This window comes from Papaver somniferum, chromosome 7, assembly GCF_003573695.1.
Source record: "Papaver somniferum cultivar HN1 chromosome 7, ASM357369v1, whole genome shotgun sequence".
NCBI classification, from domain to species: domain Eukaryota; kingdom Viridiplantae; phylum Streptophyta; class Magnoliopsida; order Ranunculales; family Papaveraceae; genus Papaver; species Papaver somniferum.
In genome coordinates this window covers 29,430,823-29,451,236 of record NC_039364.1, presented here as the reverse complement: position 1 = coordinate 29,451,236, position 20,414 = coordinate 29,430,823, and the positions used below count along the sequence as shown (strand labels likewise).

The 20,414-nt window shown below is 36.5% G+C and overlaps 2 protein-coding genes across 2 annotated transcripts; one reads left to right on the top strand and one right to left on the bottom strand.

The window, feature by feature from the left end:
* Window positions 1–1,326: 1,326 nt before the first annotated feature.
* Window positions 1,327–2,749, bottom strand: LOC113300631. Its single transcript, XM_026549835.1, has 2 exons — window positions 1,813–2,749; window positions 1,327–1,719 (listed from the first exon to the last, which is right to left on the bottom strand). The coding sequence occupies exons 1-2, from the start codon at window positions 2,214–2,216 to the stop codon at window positions 1,461–1,463; spliced, it is 663 nt and encodes a 220-aa protein (XP_026405620.1). The 5' UTR covers window positions 2,217–2,749; the 3' UTR covers window positions 1,327–1,460.
* Window positions 2,750–13,753: 11,004 nt separating this feature from the next.
* Window positions 13,754–19,743, top strand: LOC113294450. Its single transcript, XM_026542842.1, has 3 exons — window positions 13,754–13,823; window positions 18,123–19,022; window positions 19,265–19,743. Exons 1-3 carry the CDS (start codon window positions 13,754–13,756, stop codon window positions 19,741–19,743), a joined length of 1,449 nt encoding a protein of 482 aa, XP_026398627.1.
* Window positions 19,744–20,414: the final 671 nt, after the last annotated feature.

Sequence of the window (20,414 nt, the reverse complement as noted above, 5' to 3'; positions counted from 1 at the left end):
AGAATCCCCTAACACTTTTCCCCCGAACAACTCAAAAACTATGAATCCAACAGCTAGGCCAACTGCATATCCTGTAGTTACCTGCAATCCATTGAACGCTTCGACCCATTCTTCTGATGTTCATTCAGAAGATATTTGGTTTGCCTGCTCATCTTGTGCATTACCCTGAGTAGTCTGTGTTGTTGGCTCAGGTGTGTGTAGATCATCTCTTGTTCGGTTGTTGTTGTCATCAGTGTCATTAGTTCTTCTTTCATTTCTAGTTTCTGAGCTGTTGTTGTCATTGGTGTTATGGGTGGTCCTTCCTTCGTTTTGTTGACCATCTTCTCTAGTAATTTTTGTTGTTGCCTCAGTTCTGTTTACATCACCTTCTCCTGTTTGGTTGAAGCCATAGGTGTTATTAGTGGTTCTTCCTTGTTCAATTTCCGAGTTGTCATCACTGAGATCAGTAAAGTGTCCATCTCTAAAATCTGTGTTTTCAAACCTGCAACAATACCGGGAAAGCTAAGTGAGTCAATTTTTAGGACCCTAAATATGTTTTGGTATTTTAGTTGAGATTCAGAAAGTTAATTTCTTAAGGATCAAACCAGTAAGCAAAAGATAACTCCTACAGAAGTGATTATATAAGGGAAATATATTCATGTTTACAATAAACTTTCAATCAAGGTTGTTCTCAATGCAATGGTGCTGGGCTAAACAAGTAAGGTCATATTCAATAGAGTCGAAAGCTAAACCCCTAAAATCTAACCCCCAGCATTGCACATTATACAAAAAGATTACTGCTGGCTTTAGATCCACCTCCTAAAAACAGATTATATAAGTTCTTCTAATCTTTACCCCATTAACAGGTTCTAGTCAAGCAACAACCAAATTAATAAAGGCCACAACCTCATACAGATCTTCCTAGACAAAGCAACAAATGGGAAAACAACCAAATGGGTTGTAGAAGGATATTGCCATTGAAGTAAAGAAGAAACAGATATAGGAGACTTATTGAGTTTTCAAATGGTCGACTAAGAGTTGTGACAAGTTGCACCCAATTTTATGGTCTTACAGAGACACACCCATTCTCTGGCAGAATGCGCATTCGAAGGCCTAAAGCTGTCTCGTAGAACAAGCAACAAGTAGGACACTCATGCTCTAGGTACTGTAAGTCTTTTTTGTTAAGCAAATGGTTCATCAAAGTTTAAAATATTGACAGATTGTGGCCTCTCAAGGATTCTGAACCACCACAACAGACATGATTTCCCATAGCAAACCTTAATAAAGAGTAAATTCATCATAATAAAAACACGCCAAATGGCTACAAATAGAAAGGATTCCAAAGACTAGTAGAGGAATTCATAAAAGCAAAAACCATTAGAGACAAGAAAACAATGTTGTAACTACTAACGAAACACAAATTGTTATGATTTCTCCTAAACCAAATGACTTACTTGCAAGAAAACAACCCTGACCAAAATCTAAGACCTCGGATTTCTGGTAATGGCATTTATAAGCTCAGACCATTCATACCTTGTTTGAGATGATTCTCCAGGTTCCATAGGTTTCTCCACCGTTTCAATTGTAGTCCGTCCTGTGTTTTCACCTTCAAAACCGGTAGCACCAGCATTGTCCCGATCTCCTTTGATTTCTTCTTCAAAAAACTCATTCATCATCGGCCTGATATAGGTATCTTGTATGTCTATTCGGACATCATCGGCAACTGGATCATGCCAGTACCTAGAACATGAAACATTAAATCACATACCAATTCTAAATTGAACAGAAAGAAAAAACAACTTTTGTAATTTGAAAGAAAGAAAATTAAATCACCTTGCATATGATTCAGCAGGTTCTCCATATTGCTTTTCCAGATTGGTGGTACTGCTGTTAATGCTCTTCATACCTTCTTCATCATTTTTCTTTTCCATACTACAGCTGTCCATCTTCTTCAAACCTTCTTCATCATTTTTCTTTTCCATACTGCTGCTGTCCATCTTCTTCAAACCTCCTTCTTGATTTTCCATACAACTGCTATCAAACTTCTTCAAAACTACTTCTTCATCATGTTGATTTTCCGTACTACTGCTGTCAATCTTCTTCAAAACTCCTTCTTCTTCATGTTGATTTTCTATACTACTGCTGCCAATCTTCTTCAAAACTCCTTCTTCATGTTGATTTTCCATATTGCTGCTGTCAATCTTCCCCAAAACTTCTTCACCATATTGCTTTTCCATACTTGTGCATCTGTGAACAAAGTCTCTGTTTAGCGCTGATAATACCTTCTCTAAGAGAGTAAGAGGTATTTGATAGAAGGAAAGTTGTTGCAAGAACCTTAAAGATGTAGAGGGGTATTGGGGAGGATGAGCCTGTGTCTGTTTTTTTGATATGTTTCAGACACTTGAGATTTTGAATCAGCTTCAACTTAATTTTGTGTTGATTTACTCTCTCTATCATCTCTTTTATGTTAGTTAGGTAGGGGCATTATGTGTGTTAACATTGATCTGTGCTCTGTTTAATAATGCTCTGCATTTTAGTGCTCTCTGTCTGTATTTAGCTAATTAAAGTATTTATGTCAGTTTCACTACTGGTTCATTGAGCTTCTTATCTTGGTATATATTTTGAAAATAATAAACATTGCTCCGATTGTTTGGTGAGGTGTTTTGGAGTAAGTTTAACCTTTGTAAGGCCTGGCCAAACCTTTGTAAACCAATCCAAAATCTAATTTGGAAATGTGTAATGGAACGCGTTGTGCGACGTAAAACAGGCTTATAAATTCCATAATCTACATTGCGACTTTGCGACCTGACCATATATCAAAATGGTATCTCAATATTTGCCTGGTTGTTGAATTGTACTTTGCAACCCAAATTTACATTATGGCCAAATTGCAATTGGTCCAACTTAAATCAACTGGAAGACCTGGATTTGGACTGTGCCTCTGACAGGAACAAATGTTTGGTTCTTATTCATTTAATGAGAGTTATATTTCTTATTAACTCCTCTCTTTTTTCCTAGTTGATTTTCGTTTCCTATATGTTACTCTCAAACCATTTTTGTTCTTCTGTCCCACAAGGCTATTTAAAGTTCCTATGAAACACCCAAACGTCTCCAGTTCCATTTTTTCTGAGATGAGATTTCACAACTCTTGCCAGAACTTTTCAGCAGAATTTCATGTTGTTTCTGGTTAAAAAATCCTCGCGTTTTTAGGGGCCACCAGAAAGGATTTAGGGGCCATCAATTTATACCCAGCCAAAGACTCTAGTTAAGGGGTATCCTATATGATATTGAAGTTACATAAATGCCCTTCTGGTAAAACTGTATAAAAACCAAATCAAAAAAAATTCTACTCATTTCAACTCTTCTTCTTCCAGTTTCATATTATCTTCCGATTGTGGAAGAAAAAAACTTTCCCTCGTTCTTGTGTTCAATCGAAACATCGCCGCGAATCGTAAAATCAAAACATAAACGATTCGTTTATAAAACAATGGATACCGGAAATGAAACCCACAGACCTAGAACCAAAAATGTTGCTCGGGATATCGATCCAAATATTGGAATTTTAGCAAGAAATAAAGAAATTGTTGCTGCAAATGAAGAAGAACGCGAAGAACGCGAAGAAGAAGTACCCGGCAATGTAGTCGGTGGTGGCGATTCCGATAGTCAAACACTTCGTCAACTTCAAATGGCCCCAATTAGGTAAGAATCTATCATTTTTGGGGTTTATTTCGCTTTAATTCGACGAATCGAGAAAAAAAAATTCTAGGGTTTTCGGTTATTTATCCAGATTCGGGCGATATTCATGCTTATTTACTTCCGAATGTAGTCGTGTTCTTCATTTCTCAAGAACATCGACAGTATTCGGGAGAAATATTTGTTGGTTATCTGTCGAATATTGTTGGTCATATCTTCCTGGATACAACCTGGTAATAATCGGTAGTTTAATGAATTTTTTGGCACCCCACAGGATATGTGATGCATAACCCCTCTAGGGTGATGCGACAACACGGGTATATACAACATCAACCTGTGGAGAAAATGGGGGATTACTACAAATTGGAGTTGGAGTTGTGCTCTTCTAGTGGTGATAATCTCACGATTGTTCACACAGGCCCACCTACTGTTCTTGATAACTGGGATTAGAGGAATGACTTCATTATCGACATTAGTAGACGAACCACCCGAGGTGATAAAAATTCTCCAGACTATATGAGTTGGTATAACAAGGTATCACATCCTTTGGTTATCCGTGAAATCAAATCCAACACTACTGCGGCGGGTTCAAGTTATAATTGTATCATCAAAGACAAACCAGCTAGTTATGATAGACTGGTGCGTGTTCTTATATTTTTGTTCATTTTATATTATTCCTATAAATCTTAGGTAATTACCGTTTGATGTTATGTCATTACGTATAAAAAACAGGTGAATAGGTTCAAGCGTGTTTCCAAAATAACTGCATGCCTGAAGAGCGGAGATCCCATGCCAGCTGAGAAGATCAAAGAGGCTAGAGATATAGTTGATAATATGGATAACGAAGATTATGCTGTCCAGTTTGGGGAGAAAGTCACGAAGAGGCATCCGCCCAAGGTGGCAGTATCAAAGACGGGTAAAAGAACTCGAGCTTCATCGAGCGCTGAAGGTGCTCCAACTGAAGGTGCTCAAACCCGTGGTCGTGCAGGACTGTCCGGTCGTAAAGTAAAGAAGAGCAGATAAATGACAATGATTTGTGTTGTACATTCGGAAGTTTGGGTAACTAAGTTAGACAAGTTCAAATGACAATGATTTGTGTTGTACATTCGGAAGTTTGGGAAATTCCGATTATTTCAAGTTCAAAATTTGAAAAGTATCAATTTTTCCCAAATTCTGATTTTTGGGTCATCGTACATTCGGGACTTTACAAAAAAAAATTATCCTCCGAATATTACAAGTTCAAAACAAACCATGCCATGGCTCTAGGTGGTTCCAAGGGACAATATAGACGGTTAGACAACCATATTCGGAAGTTTGGGTAACTAAGTTAACTTCCAATTATTTCAAGTTCAAAATTTGAAAAGTATCAGTTTTTCCCAAATTCTGATTTTTGGGCCATCGTATATTCGGGACTTTACAAAAAAAAGTTATCCTCCGAATATTACAAGTTCAAAACAAACCATGCCATGGCTCTAGGTGGTTCCAAGGGCCAATATAGACGGTTAGACAACCCATATTCGGAAGTTTGGGTAACTAAGTTAACTTCCGATTATTTAAAGTTCAAAATTTGAAAAGTATTAGTTTTTCCCAAATTCTGATTTTTGGGCCATCGTACATTCGGGACTTTACAAAAAAAAAATTATCCTCCGAATATTACAAGTTCAAAACAAACCATGCCATGGCTCTAGGTGGTTCCAAGGGCCAATATAGACGGTTAGACAACCCATATTCGGAAGTTTGGGTAACTAAGTTAACTTCCGATTATTTCAAGTTCAAAATTTGAAAAGTATCAGTTTTTCCCAAATTCTGATTTTTGGGCCATCGTACATTCGGGACTTTACAAAAAAAAATATCCTCTGAATATAAATAACCGGGAGATAACTTTAATCGATAAACATCCGATTTTCAAGTTTTCGGAAATTTTATTTTGAGGCCACTGTTATATTCGGCAGTCAAATAATGTTAAACTATTACCGATTGTAAAGGATAAGAATACTGAGTTTTGAAATTTTTTGAGGAATTCGTTTTTGGGGTCATTCGGAGGTAAATAACTCTATATAACTACCGAATGTAGATTTTTTTGGAAAACCAGTTTGGGGTTTTTTTCTTATATTCGGCAGTAAACTACTATCTTGGAACTACCGAATATATATATTTGGTACTCAGTGTGTTATATTCGTAAGTTTATTCGAGAAATTATCTACCGAATCTGGGTAGTTCATGGCATTCAATGCATGCAATAATCGGTTTTTCTTGTTTACAAAAACACACAAACGCATGCAAATCGAGTATTTGAGTTTCTTAACACAATACCTGTGTTTTACATGCATCGTTAGCTTCAATATCAGGCGATTCTCCATTTTCTTCCATGAAAGGGTCGTCTAGGTTTTCCTCTCCACAAAAGTTTGGATCATTCAACATATATCCCAAATCGTCTTCGCCATGATTCTCACCTTCTTCTTCATATCCATCCATTTTTGTAGTGATAAAATGGGTTTTCCCTTTTTTCCTTCACCTTCTTCTCTATAACTCTAACAACTCAAAAATGAAAAAGAAATGGAAAAAATGAAACAGAAATCATTCTAATACTGCACCGACTACAATCGGAAGTCTGGGTAATATTTTGGCTTCCGATTGCAATCGGAGGACAAAAATGTTATCATATCCTCCGAATATATTAGGGTAATTTCGCCATTACGAATTACGCGAGATAAGGGCTGGCTATATTTTCCCTTTGGGTGACCTTTTTTATTTTATTCTTGGCCCCTAAATCCTTTTGAGTGGCCCCTAAAAACGCGAGGTAAAAAATATAATAACAATTGCATTACATGTATTCATTTTTAATTAATTGAAGATGAAAATGATTAATGCAAATCAATTTGTCATACGTATTAATCACCTGGTTGCAGAATCATGAGAGGAAGAGGGCCAAAAGGCTTAAAGCCTTTGATGAGAATCTCCATACCTGATTAAGGCTAATATGTAAACACTAGTCTAAACAAAGGATACTAGGTGGTCAATTCTTTTTTATTTTGATAAGACTAGGCAGGTAGTCTGTACTCTGTAGTCAACTTGGTCCCCTACAAAAGCCGGTATTAATCACCAACTACGAGGTAAAGCCTGAAACTATAGGTGGCTCTTTACTACTGAGTACCGACTCTTATGCAAGGATCATGCTTGCTTCCAGTGCTATGCAAGAGAATCATGCCTGCATTGGACATAACTAGGCCATTTTTATGTTTTATTTTTCCAGAAAAGTATGTGTACGAGTCCTAATCAAATGTTGTAAAATGAACATTAAGAGTTTGATTTGCTAATGCTAATGATGGATTATGTATATATAGGCTGGTCAGAGATGATGGACAAGCTATGTTGCGCGGACACACCAAGAAAGATGACGTAACCGTGTCGGATACGCGAACGGACACGACATTTCCCGACACACGATGGACACGCCACATCATGTGTCACGTAAAAATTGATAGTTGACACTTTGCGGATACCAATTGGACACTTCTGGACACGTCATAAGTGATTTATTTTGGTTTGGAAAATTAAAATAAACTAAACGTGACGCTTATTTATTCTTGTTTCAGTCAAATCCAAGCATTGTTCATGAAAATTGTTACCATTATTACATTATTATTAGCATTATATAAATAATAATCAAATATTTAAAAATGAGATTAATTATTTTGTTGTGTAGAATGTAGTAATATTTGATTTTGGTGATGTAAGTAATGAATTAACGTGTCCCGAAACCCATATTTTTGAGATTTGACGTGTCCCCGTAACCGTTTCGTGTCGTAATTATGCCTCGTGTCCGTGCAACATAGTGGACAAGGATATGACAGACAGACAAAGGTCCTACTGCTATATAAACCATAAACAGATACTTTGATAACACCTCTTTTATAATCAAGGCCTTTGTAAGAGAATTTGGACGAACCCCCGAAGAGCAGAAAAGTCTAACTTCCACCGGAATTTGTCAACACAATTTAATTTCTTTTCTTTTGTAGGTTAATAATGAACATTTTTTCAAAGCAGAATAATATATTCAAGTATGTCTGGGTCCGTATGAATCTGACTAGTTTTGCCGGATTTTTCTTTCCTGTTCTTCCTCCAAGGTACATCTTTTGACAAATGATCAAAATCATGAGAGGCCGCTTAGAGCAACTGTAGTGGTGCGACCAAAACCAAAGACCAAAGACTAAAAAAAAAGATCAAATTTGGGTTTAGTCCGTCGTGTGGCGTAGAGGGAGAAGAATAAATTTGGTCGCGCGTTGATATAAAGTTCGCCTGGACATCGAGCGTTGGTAAAGTTTACGCCTGGAATCAGGCGTTGGTAAAGATAACGCCTGAAATGGGGCGTTTGTAAAGATTACGCCTGAAATCAGGCGTTAATAAAGATTACGCTCGGGGGAATTCAAACAAAAATTAAAAAAAAAAAAAAAAATGGGGCGGAGGTATAAAGCCCGCCCCATGTGATGTATCTCAAATTAGATCATTTTGGTCCAAAGTATATCAACGCCTGGTAGAGGATCAAAGAATATCAACGCCCAACTAAAGGGCGTTAACTTTATGTACGTCCTATCCAGGCGGACATTATACCAACGCTCCATCCAGGTGTAAGGTATACCAACGCCCTGCATCAGGCGTTAACTTTACGAACGCGCGGCTACTAGCGGACATTATACCTACGTCCGTTGGGTAGGCGGACATTATATAAACGCCCGACTATATTTGGATTTGGTCTTGGTCCCCGACCAAATTTGGTCTGGATTTTAATCTTTGATCAAATTTTGATCGATGGTCCGTTCCACTGCGCCTATCCACTGGACACTATATTTGGGTTTAGTCGTCCATTGTGGACGCTCTTAAAACTTGGTTTGTCCCAAATTTATCTTTGTCTATCTTGACTAGTTTGAGGCCTTGAACAACTTTAGTTCTATACCATGTTCTTCTCCCAATTTATACAAATGGTTATGAGGTGTCTAATTTGAACAAAAAGGCCAATTTAGCCTCAAATTAACCCAAATCGTAAGTTCAAGAGTGAACTAGTCATTAAAGAAAATGTCTTCTAGCAGTAGGATTCAAATAATTCTTCTATGTCCTAAATCTAGCCAGGTTTTTAATCCACATTACTAAAAGGGTGGTTTTGTTCCAGTGTAGTTTGATCTTTGACTAGACACGTGGCACATACTGGTGCACGTCATCATGGGTCACAAGTACTACATCATTAACGTGTTGGAATACAGGTACTTTTTTGCGCTTGATTTCTCGGACGTCAGGAGTTGACGAAGGAGTATTGAATTTACTGCCCTATCTGTCTATCTATGTGCTTGTTACTTGCCAAAAATGACTTTGTTAGCTGTTTGAAGTTTTGAAATGGTGTGAATTTACCATCTTAGGGTGAAAAGTTATAACCAAACGAACCTAACAGGGGAATAACAATCATGTGAAGCAAGGGTCTTTTGAGAATAAGAAATTGTATGTTATCCGTTGCAACCTGCGCACTACAGGGAGAGGGAGGAGGGCCAAAGCCACTGGTCGTGCAGGTTGTTGTGATGTTACAAGTACATGTCATGTCATGGGATATGACTAGATGATGCATAATTAAAAGCCCTTTGACGCAGCAGCAGACCAAGCTCAAATTCAAAACGGTCAAATGGGCAAAGCATGCTATTGGATAACAACTCTGTTTTGAACATGACATACGAGGGTCCCAATCAAGGTAGTTAATTTCGAATTCCGGTTTATCTCGGTCCCGAGCGAGACACTGGTACAACGTTGTCTCGGGGAGATTCCGTTTTCAAATTTCGGTGTAATTTCGGTTCCAACTTTTATAATAAGAAGTGTTTGTTGCCAGGTTCAATTAATTCCAATCCTAGTTTGAGTCAGACTAGAAGATTGAGGGAGTATTGACCCACTTAAAAGAAACATAGTATTAGTAAATCTGGTTGTTCACCTTCCTCATCATCAACACCAAATGATAATTTTAGGTCAATAAATTCAAACACAACAACAAGCAATAATACTAGTGAGTGAATTAATCTGTTTAATTTTTGTACTTGAGATTAATCCACTCAATTTAAAAAAAAAAATTATATATATATATATTCCGACCGAAATTCCGACCGAAAAACGCGTTTCCGGACGAAATCTTCGCAAAAATTTCGGCCGGCCGAAATTAACAAAATCTAGTCTTCTTAGACCGAAATCCGGAATTTCGCCGAAATTTCGGCCGAGATGGCCGAAATCGACTACATAGGTCCCAATGTTTTTTGTTTTATTTATCGGTCAAGAGGAGAATTAATTGAAAAATAAAAATTCATTGAAAATAAGGTATTCAAGGGGTACCTTAACCCAATAACAACAACCGAAACAAAATATGGAAACCAATATGGAGTCGATCACCAAAAAACGAAATTTTTTTACAAGAGACACATACTCATGCTACTCCATGTCCTCTCAAATAGGAAGATAGAAATTTGAACCCATAAATAAACTACCGTATTAATCGTTAAACCTACCGTGTTAGTGTTTGATTCATTGAAAACAAGGATCTCAATGCTAGGAGCCATAAAAAGCGTACTTTTCTGAACCTAAATTAAACTGTGTAGTGCGTGTACTTGCAAGTGACTGTAAAAATTTTAAGTAGAAAGTGGACCCAAGCCAAAATTACACATTGGAAACTTTGGTGGTTGTCCATTCCATGCTTCCCTGACCTCCGGTATAAAACCCTTCAACACCTTGATAATTTCAGTGAGCTACATAAGAAACTAAAAATAAAATACATCTGTTGTATTTTATAGCTAAACACTGAAATAATTATTGAGAATACCACCTCTTCAAATTTAATACCAACTGCATGCATATATACACTAGACGGCATAACTTTTTTTTTTTTGATAGAAAACCGGCATAACATGAAAATACAGACATAGTAAACTAACCGGAAGAAGGAGAGAAATCGGAATGTAAATGTTTTTCTCACATTTCTGTTACTGTTACATTTAAAGAGACCGGAAGGGGTTTATATAGATACTACCACCATCCGACACGTTCTTAGCTCAGGTGGCTTTGCATATAAAATTGTACGGAGTCTGGACCATGCATGAGGACACATAGGTTGTAGTGGGTCCCACATTAAGTGTGGTCATACACAGATGATCCTAAGTCCCGGAAAAAAAATTTGAACCCGTAGTGCGAGTTCAAAAAAGAATTCGCAGCATTACAACCCTTGGATGATGCACACATCAGACCCAAGACTTAACCACAGTTGTATATGTTGAATTTAAAAATATATGACGTATCTTTTACTTTTTTCTAATGCTAACATTAACACGACTGATAAGTACGTATCCCAACAGTTTCAACCAAATTTGGATTGTATCAAAATGGAAAATCTACCATGCCTCGTACCATCGATACCTAATTTCTACCATCCACAACTTCAGTCTAACGAGGTTTATACCTGAATGGAACTTATTCTCCAATTCCAACTCCGACTCCAACTAAATAAGTTTATGCTTTTATCTATGCGTGGTTAATGATTGTTTGGCATATATAGCTAGGAACCAACTATGATGGAGGTGAAGCAACCTATCGTGTAATCAGAATTCATCAGTTTGATACCAAATACTAATACTAGTAATCTATGTGATCACTTGATGAGCCACTCTTTTGTTGGTTGACATAAACCATAGTAGTTTTTCATCATTGTAGGTCTCACGATAGTCAAAAAAAACTTTTATGCAGTTTTGTCCCATCTCTGTTCTTGAGACTTATTACTACTTAATGATCAAAAACCTATCACTAGTTGTTGTGATGAGCACTAAGAGATTAAAGTGTTAAGCGTACTTACTTTTTTCTAATTTTTGATTGATATTTAATTGAGTTATCAGTGGTCACCCATTCATATGCATATGTGAGATGATTTTGTCTCTGTTTTTTCTTTCGATCGTGTTTTGATGATCGGTATGATTTCATCTCTGTTAATACAAAATACTCCAGTTAATAAAAATACGACGTATTTTTTAGAAACCCAAATACATAACTGTGGTTAAGTCATGATGTCATATCTGCATCATCCAACGGCTGTGATACTGCGACTTTCTTTTTGCACTCGCACCGCGGATTCAAAAAAATTTCCCCGAGTCCCTGACCATCATCGAATTTTCCTCTATCTTTGATCCTTTTTCCCAAATATATATGCAAGATGATACAAAAGCTGACGATGTGCCAGGTGAGCCGCGTTTGATGTGCGACGTAAAACAACACAAAAGTCTATAACTTGGACAACTAACATAGTCCAGATATAGGATAATTGATCCAAACCTTTGATCATTCTTATTTTCACCCCACTACCAATCCCAATGCTAGAATCATTCCCCTTTTCAGCGTTATGATTGTGACACATATTGTCCAAATTTTGGACTAGCCCCTGTTGGACTAGCTGTAGCAAGGTCGACAAACAACCCCGTAAATTCACAAAATCAGACTTTACAACTTGACCTACCTAGTAGTAGAAGATATCTCCCCCATAACGCTGGAGGAGCAGGATTTCAAGAGAGAGAAGGGCCAAAAAAACCTTTTTTTTCCATTGCACCATTATACTTGATCACATACTAGTTAGCACCATTATATTTAATCCAACACTAGTTAAGAAAAAATAATAAGCACCCAACCATTATATGATATTAATCCAACACTAGTTAAGAAAAGATAATAAACACGCAACCATTATATTTTAATGGAAAACGAATATTCCTAGAACCCAAAAATTGAATACAAATCCTAACTTTTGCTTTCAACGAATTCATAATCAAGAACTTCTAATATATTGAGGGGCAAATCTAATATATTGAGGAGCAAATTGGTGTTTGGGTCCTAATTTATAATGTAAATTATGAGACCAATTGTGAGATACTAACAATTGATATCAGCAGTAGCAAGGATTTAATACAATCATATCTCTAAATAATCGAAGTCTTCAGTTTATCGCTTATGAGCAAGTTTCTCATTCCACAGGAAGGAAGAACGATTTTTCAAGGATAACCAAAGTCAGTTTACCCCTAATTTAGGCTCAAAATTGTAACATTAGTGGGAAAATGGGGTAGCCAAGGGTAGGCAAGTGCCTACCCTTTCCTTGGATGCCTCTTCCCCTGGCCCATAACATGGCAAACAACGGGTTCTGAAGGCGTAAAACTTCCCTTCGCTCAATATTTGTGTGGTTATTGAATTGTAATTTGCAACCAAAACTTGCATGGCTAAAGATTTGCCCGACGACCCAAAAATTGCTCCGGCTATCAGTATTTTGTTTGATGGTTTAAAAATTATGAAGCAAATTTGATACAGAAATTTTGATGTGACCGAAAATGTATCTCATGTCTCGATGCCCATCAAGGATGGAAGAGTACCAGTATGCAGAGTAACATTAACAATTTTGCGTGGTATGTGGTGGAGCTTGCCAAATGAGCCATGTATCAACCTTAACTTTGATTTGATGCATCATTTTATCAAGAAACTATGCAGGACTGGGGATGGCTGAATTTGCCTGATGATGCTAGTACATATCGTGAAACTAAATGATGCACAACTAAAGCCTTAAATGTAGAACCAGGCCCTGCTTTGGAGCCTAGCAACCTGGGCTCCAGCCGAGGGTAGCAAAAAAAAAAGTAAAACTATCTTGAAGACCAAATTTTGTTTTTTAATTTTTGTTGTAATTGTGGGCTAACATTAAACATCACTAAGCCTAAGATAAGGAGAAAATATAGTGTAGTCTTACATAGGATTTTTTGTGTCTTTTCAATTCAATTAATTCACGTTTTTTTTTAAGATTGGGTTAAAGCCCAAAGATTATATTGAAGTTTAAACATCAAAGAAGTCTATTATCTACAAGCCCATGTGTTGTATGCCGAAAATGGTAAAATGGGATAGGTTGATGAGATACGAGTTCCAACCCTAAACAAACGTACTGCACCAGGAGTACTTTAGATTCGAGAGATCAATCTGTACAATTCCGACTTAAACCAAGAAATGGTCGTTCTAGTCTTGCTTCGGTCACAAAGGAATGGAAATGGTTGGTCTTAGGGAGGGAAGCATAGGAAGTGTTGAGATAAGAGTAGTAGACTCTGTGATAGGTGAAGGTATATGAGCGTATCAGAAGGTATAACTTGTTTGAAGATTGTAAGCATTGTATTCAGTGTATTGTAGATACTTGCGCTAATGGTTCTGATTGCCTGTTCAGAAATAGATAAAAAAAATCTATCTATGTGTAATCATGCTTGTACATCCTGATCTCGTAGGAAGTGGAAGTTGTGAAGGAGTGAGAAGATGGAGATCGTGTGAAACTGTGTCCCTATGATGGAGGGGAGACTATGCGGTAGCATACTCACCACTCCTTCACTTGTCAACTTTCTGTATTTCCTGACACTTCCTCACAATGGGTGCATTGCACACCGCATTGCCGTAGACCGCCAGACCAATTCCCTGATAAACATCCCTCCATTCGCGACATTATTGACGTCTCGAGTCAAAATATGAAAGAAGTCGACTTGCACGACTAGCTTTACCTGCATGACCGCCTATTTACAAGTTGTGTCCTGGAATGTGGTTATCTAACACCTCTTCTTGCCACCATGACATGTGAAGAGTGGTCATGTGAAGTGTAAAAGAGGATGTGTGGTCATCCAAACAACTAAGTACGTGTTGTTGGTCGTGTATGTAAGACCTTCATGTTTCGACCAATCACATGCGAGCTATGATGTAGGTAGGTCTTGAGTGGCAAGTCAAGTCTCATATAACTTGCCAGGAGAAGTACTCAAAAAACCAGGACGTGATGCTCATTAAATAGCTTGTGTTATTCATCTAAATGAATCAAATACATATAAAGTATGGTTCATAATGAATGGTTTGGATCAGTCGTAGATCCTTTAATAATTACTACCTCCATCTTTTATTAACAGTCTTAATTGACAAATTCAAAATATTAAGGAAATACTACGAAATGTCATGTCTAACCCTTGACTAGCCCCATTTAATGTTATGTTATTACCAAAACTAAAATAAATATATTAAAAAGAATTTAAATTTGATAGTATTATTATTTTAGTAAATATTTCAAGAAAATAAAAACAGAAATTAAGTAAGTATAAAAAAAGACAGAGTATCTTCTAATGTTTTAAAACATTTGGAAACAGTAACAACACAACATAAACCAAGTCTAAAGATTAAAGACTTAAAAAGCTTGAACCAGTGAGTAAATCTTAAAAAATAAAGGCCTAAAGCAAGATAACTAAATAAGAATTGGAAAAGCAAAAAAAAAAACACAGCTTGAACTGAATCGGCATTTAGCAATACATAAAAATCAGTTGTTCCTCAAATTGCAGTATACCCAAAGCTCAATTTCTTCTGATATACAGTTATCAAAAAAAGAAATTTAATTTAATTTTCCGTGGATTTCGTGTTCATCGGGAAACCATTATTTTTTCAAGAGTTTCAAACGTATTGAATACCAACACCATTTAGAATTTGGGGCCCCAATATTTTGGGGGCCCTAGGCCGTTGCCTAGCTGGCCTATAGCCAGCGACGGCCCTGCCTGGAATGGCATTTGGCCTTGCAGTGGTGGAATTTGTTCTAGCCAACCTCCTGCACAGGTTCAACTAGGAATTTCCTGGTGGTGTTATTAGCGAGGGACTAGATATGACTGATGGTCTGGGCATCACTGTTAACAGGAAGACACCTCTTCGTGTAGTTCCAATATTGGTACACTCAGTTACTTCTTGATTATCCAAATGTATATGCATAGATCCATACTTTTCTCTTGCATTTTATTGGCAAAACCAAGAACATATTATACTTTTCATCTAGTATGTGTAATAAAAAAACATTGCAACACCAGAGAACTAACCTTACTGGTGAAATGCAAAAACAACTTATTATGCACCGGCTTCATGATATTTAGACTGCATCCTCAATTCCTCATTTGCATTCCTCAACCTCAAGAACTGATCCCAACCATTACCTGTTCTTGAAAGTGCCAAGTTATCATATGAGACTGCCATCTCCGAAACCTGGTCGATCACCACATTGACTCTCTACACAATCGCTATAACATTTCAAGCTCCTACCAGTTAAATAATCTAGGAATTACCAATAGGTACTATTATAGTGATACTAGTTAGTGGCAGGTCCACCCACTAAATCCCAGTAACTAGTGGTCCATAATAAAAAGAAAACATAAAAATGGACCCAATTTTTTAATCCTAGGTCCTGTACACGTGCGGGGCAAATCATGTGAAATTTTCAAATACCTAAACTACCCTTCCAATCCTACATATATTTAAGCAGCCTATTTCAAAGTTTCTAAAAAAAACCAGCGAATTCACATCCGGTTTCTGCTCTATTTCTTCTTCTCGCTTTTGGACTAGGGTTTTTGAAGATTTCTTTAGTGATTTTAACAGGTATGTTGCTTAATCTTTTCTATTTTCTTCTTTCTGCTACAGTTTCATGGAGGTTGGTTGTGTTCTGTTTGTTTTTTATGAATCTTGTTCGTATTTATTAAGTTATTTGGTTAGATTGTTAAGTTTTTAGCTTATTTTAGCTTTCGATTTGATTATCTTTCTGTTTTCTTTTCAAAATCAGGTTTGTTTTCACTTTCAGATCGTATTATCCAGCAGTACATATATGACATACTCATTGTTTCTGCTACAGTTTTTGAATCATGTTTAAGATTTGAATTTTGGATCATGGAGATTGGTTGTGTTCTGTTTGTTTTTTATGAATCTTGTTCGTATTTATTCAGTTATTTGGTTAGATTGTTAAGTTTTTAGCTTATTTTAGCTTTCGATTTGATTATCTTTCTTTTCTTTTTTCAAAATCAGTTTTGTTCTCACTTTCAGATCGTATTATCCAGCAGTACATATATGACATACTCATTGTTTCTGCTACAGTTTTTGAATCATGTTTAAGATTTGAATTTTGGATCATGGAGATTGGTTGTGTTCTGTTTGTTTTTTTATGAATCTTGTTCGTATTTATTCAGTTATTTGGTTAGATTGTTAAGTTTTTAGCTTATTTTAGCTTTCGATTTGATTATCTTTCTGTTTTCTTTTCAAAATCAGGTTTGTTTTCACTTTCAGATCGTATTATCCAGCAGTACATATATGACATACTCATTGTTTCTGCTACAGTTTTTGAATCATGTTTAAGATTTGAATTTTGTATCATGGAGATTGGTTGTGTTCTGTTTGTTTTTTATGAATCTTGTTCGTATTTATTCAGTTATTTGGTTAGATTGTTAAGTTTTTAGCTTATTTTAGCTTTCGATTTGATTATCTTTCTGTTCTTTTTTCAAAATCAGTTTTGTTCTCACTTTCAGATCGTATTATCCAGCAGTACATATATGACATACTCATTGTTTCTGCTACAGTTTTTGAATCATGTTTAAGATTTGAATTTTGGATCATGGAGATTGGTTGTGTTCTGTTTGTTTTTATGAATCTTGTTCGTATTTATTCAGTTATTTGGTTAGATTGTTAAGTTTTTAGCTTATTTTAGCTTTCGATTTGATTATCTTTCTGTTTTCTTTTCAAAATCAGGTTTGTTTTCACTTTCAGATCGTATTATCCAGCAGTACATATATGACATACTCATTGTTTCTGCCACAGTTTTTGAATCATGTTTAAGATTTGAATTTTGGATCATCGAGATTGGTTGTGTTCTGTTTGTTTTTTATGAATTGTTCGTATTTATTCAGTTATTTGGTTAGATTGTTAAGTTTTTAGCTTATTTTAGCTTTCGATTTGATTATCTTTCTGTTTTTTTTCAAAATCAGTTTGTTCTCACTTTGAGATCGTATTATCCAGCAGTACATATATGACATACTCATTGTTTCTGCTACAGTTTTTGAATCATGTTTAAGATTTGAATTTTGGATCATGGAGATTGGTTGTGTTCTGTTTGTTTTTATGAATCTTGTTCGTATTTATTCAGTTATTTGGTTAGATTGTTAAGTTTTTAGCTTATTTTAGCTTTCGATTTGATTATCTTTCTTTTTTCTTTTCAAAATCAGGTTTGTTTTCACTTTCAGATCGTATTATCCAGTAGTACATATATGACATACTCATTGTTTATGCTCTTAGATTCCGTTTCTTGCATAGATCTCTCACTTTTTTTAGTTTGACCCATCAGTACATATGTGAAATACTGTATTTTAATACTGTTACATCTTTGTCACATTTGCAGGTTCAAAACATGTCTGATGCAGAGTGTTCCAATCCAAATACCTAATGCTATGCATACATTTATTATAAACATCATCATTTTGCTCACCTGGTTACTTTTAAGTCTAGTATTGATGACCTGAAATTTCTTATTTGTGAAAACTGGAGAACCTTGAACCCTTCTGAGATTATCATCACTTATGTTGAGAATGGTGTCAAAGTGCCTGTGATTGCTGACTTTCAACTTCATGGTCTCGCTGCCTTGCATTTTTCAAAGAAATCGGCGTTCTTTGAGCTGCATGTGGATTTTCTTTCTGCTGGTGGATGTAGTTCCTCTACATTCAGCGACGTCGACAACAATTCAGAACTGATTAGGGAAGATAGAGATAGTTATGAAACTGATGGAAAAGAAATTGTTAAACCTCTTCTGTCTGATGGGTGGGAGAATGTTTTTGATGATCCTAACAAGCTTTTTCGTGGTGGTGTTGATGTTGTTCGGTTGGCCTGTCAAAAGTATTGTTTGAAGACTGGGTATCGCGTAACAAAGGTGAAGAATGATCGTGAAAGATTCACAATGAAATGCAGTAAAGTCCCATGCACTTGGTTGATCCATGCAGTTGCTACTGATTCTACTTGCGATGTTTTTAGGATAAAAAAGTATGTTGGGAGGCACACTTGTGGAGCTGGTGTGAAGTTGAGAAGTCCTAAAGTATCGAAGAAGCCGGTACACAACCTTATTCATGATCGTGTGATGCACAACCCACTTATCAAGCCTCGCGAAATTGAAGATTATATAAAAGTTGGTGCTGGTGTTAATATCAAATATCACCATGCATATCATGGTTTGGAACGGTCACACCATGAAATTTTTGGGAATGATGTAAAGTCTTACTCTGATATGGTTTGGTGGGTGAATTCATTGAAAGAAACAAATCCTGGCTCTTATGAGGATTTTCAGTTTAACGATGCAACTCAGACATTTGAAAGGTTATTCATTGCAATAGGCGCTTGTATTGAAGGTTATAGACTTTGTCGACCAATGATTTTTGTTGATGCAACTTTTCTGACCGGGAGATTTAGAGGTACCCTTATGGCTGCTACTTGTCTGAATGGGAATCAAGGCAAGTGCTCTTTGTTACGTTTTAATTGTTATCGTTTACAAGTTATTCACTGCTTTTAGTTATTGTGTCTAACACACACTAATTCATATATGTAAGCATAAGACCTTTTTTTGAGTACAATATGTCTATTATGTACTGGAAATTCTTAGTCTATTTTCCAGTACATAATATATGTTACGTCTATGAATATAGCAACATATTTAGTGACAGTATATAGCATATGTATTGTTTGTTTTTTGCAGGTTTTTATCCGCTAGCCTTTGCATTGGTCCCAGGAGAGGATGTTGACAATTGGGATTGGTTTATGTGCAATCTTAGCAACATTGTTGATGACCGTCCTATCACCTTTATGTCTGATCGTCATGAAGGATTGTTGAGGGCTATTCCTAAACACTTTCCTACTTCCCATCATGGCTATTGGTACTACCACTTGCAAGAAAACTTACCAATCAGGAAATCGGACGAGAAGTACAAAGAAGTTATGGCTTGTTTCAAAAAAGCAACTTATGCTCTCACACCAGCAAGATATGAAGAAGCACTAATGGAAATGGAGTTAATGGGAAGGCCTGGGGTTGCTGAGTATTGCCGCAATATGCCTAGGGAACATTGGTCCAGCGCGTTCTTCACTGGCTGTAAATTTGGTCAGACTACATCAAGCGTTGCTGAGTCCTTCATTAATTGGATTCGGAAAGACAAGGTTGCCTGCCTGCGCCCTCGTTGACATGATTAGGTTTGTGTGTGTGTGTTTTTTGTTGGTGTTTTCTTTGTTTTTGGTTCATGTTTTTTTTTGTTCAAAATTTATTACAGGTGTTCTTTTTGTTCCATTCATAGGTTACGCGTTATGGAGTTGATGAATGAACGTCGCGAAATGAGTCTTTTGATGGACCCAGAGAAGCTCACTCCTACCTGCTAGGCGTTACTTAAAGAACATATTCAAATTGGTCGAGTTTGGAATGTTACTCAGTCATCTGCGTATGAGTATGAGATTCATTCGCCTAGGTTAGCTTTATCCCATAAAACAACTTTTACTGTACTATAGCATACATGTAGGAGTGAATCATATGTTTTGTTTTTTTTTGTATTTGTTTGCAGTGCTGCATATATGTACTGCTTTTAAGTTATTTGTGCTGAAAAGCTTTTTACGCATCTGCAGGTCTCACACTGTTGATCTGCTGAACAAGACTTACACCTGCCAAAGATGGCGTGTTTATGGTTTTCCATGCTCTCATGCTACATCAGCTATATCTGCCAAGGGTGATCGATACGTAGATTATATCGAAGACTACTTCAAAGTTACAAATTTTCAGAAGTTGTATTCAATTGCTATCAGACCAATCCCCAACTACAACAGGCCAGAGCAGTATCTGCCAGAGGATACTATTTTTCCACCCC

What these genes read in the sequence shown, in the direction of transcription:
- LOC113300631 (XM_026549835.1), bottom strand. Translation starts at nt 2,216, where the DNA reads ATGGAAAAGCAATATGGTGAAGAAGTTTTGGGGAAGATTGACAGCAGC. An exon ending in CCTGCTGAATCATATGCAAG is followed by an intron (nt 1,720 to 1,812) that starts GTGATTTAATTT and finishes TTCATGTTCTAG; the next exon opens with GTACTGGCATGATCCAGTTG.
- LOC113294450 (XM_026542842.1), top strand. Translation starts at nt 13,754, where the DNA reads ATGGTTGGTCTTAGGGAGGGAAGCATAGGAAGTGTTGAGATAAGAGTA. An exon ending in AGACTCTGTGATAGGTGAAG is followed by an intron (nt 13,824 to 18,122) that starts GTATATGAGCGT and finishes ATGGTGTCAAAG; the next exon opens with TGCCTGTGATTGCTGACTTT. An exon ending in TTGTCTGAATGGGAATCAAG is followed by an intron (nt 19,023 to 19,264) that starts GCAAGTGCTCTT and finishes TGTTTTTTGCAG; the next exon opens with GTTTTTATCCGCTAGCCTTT.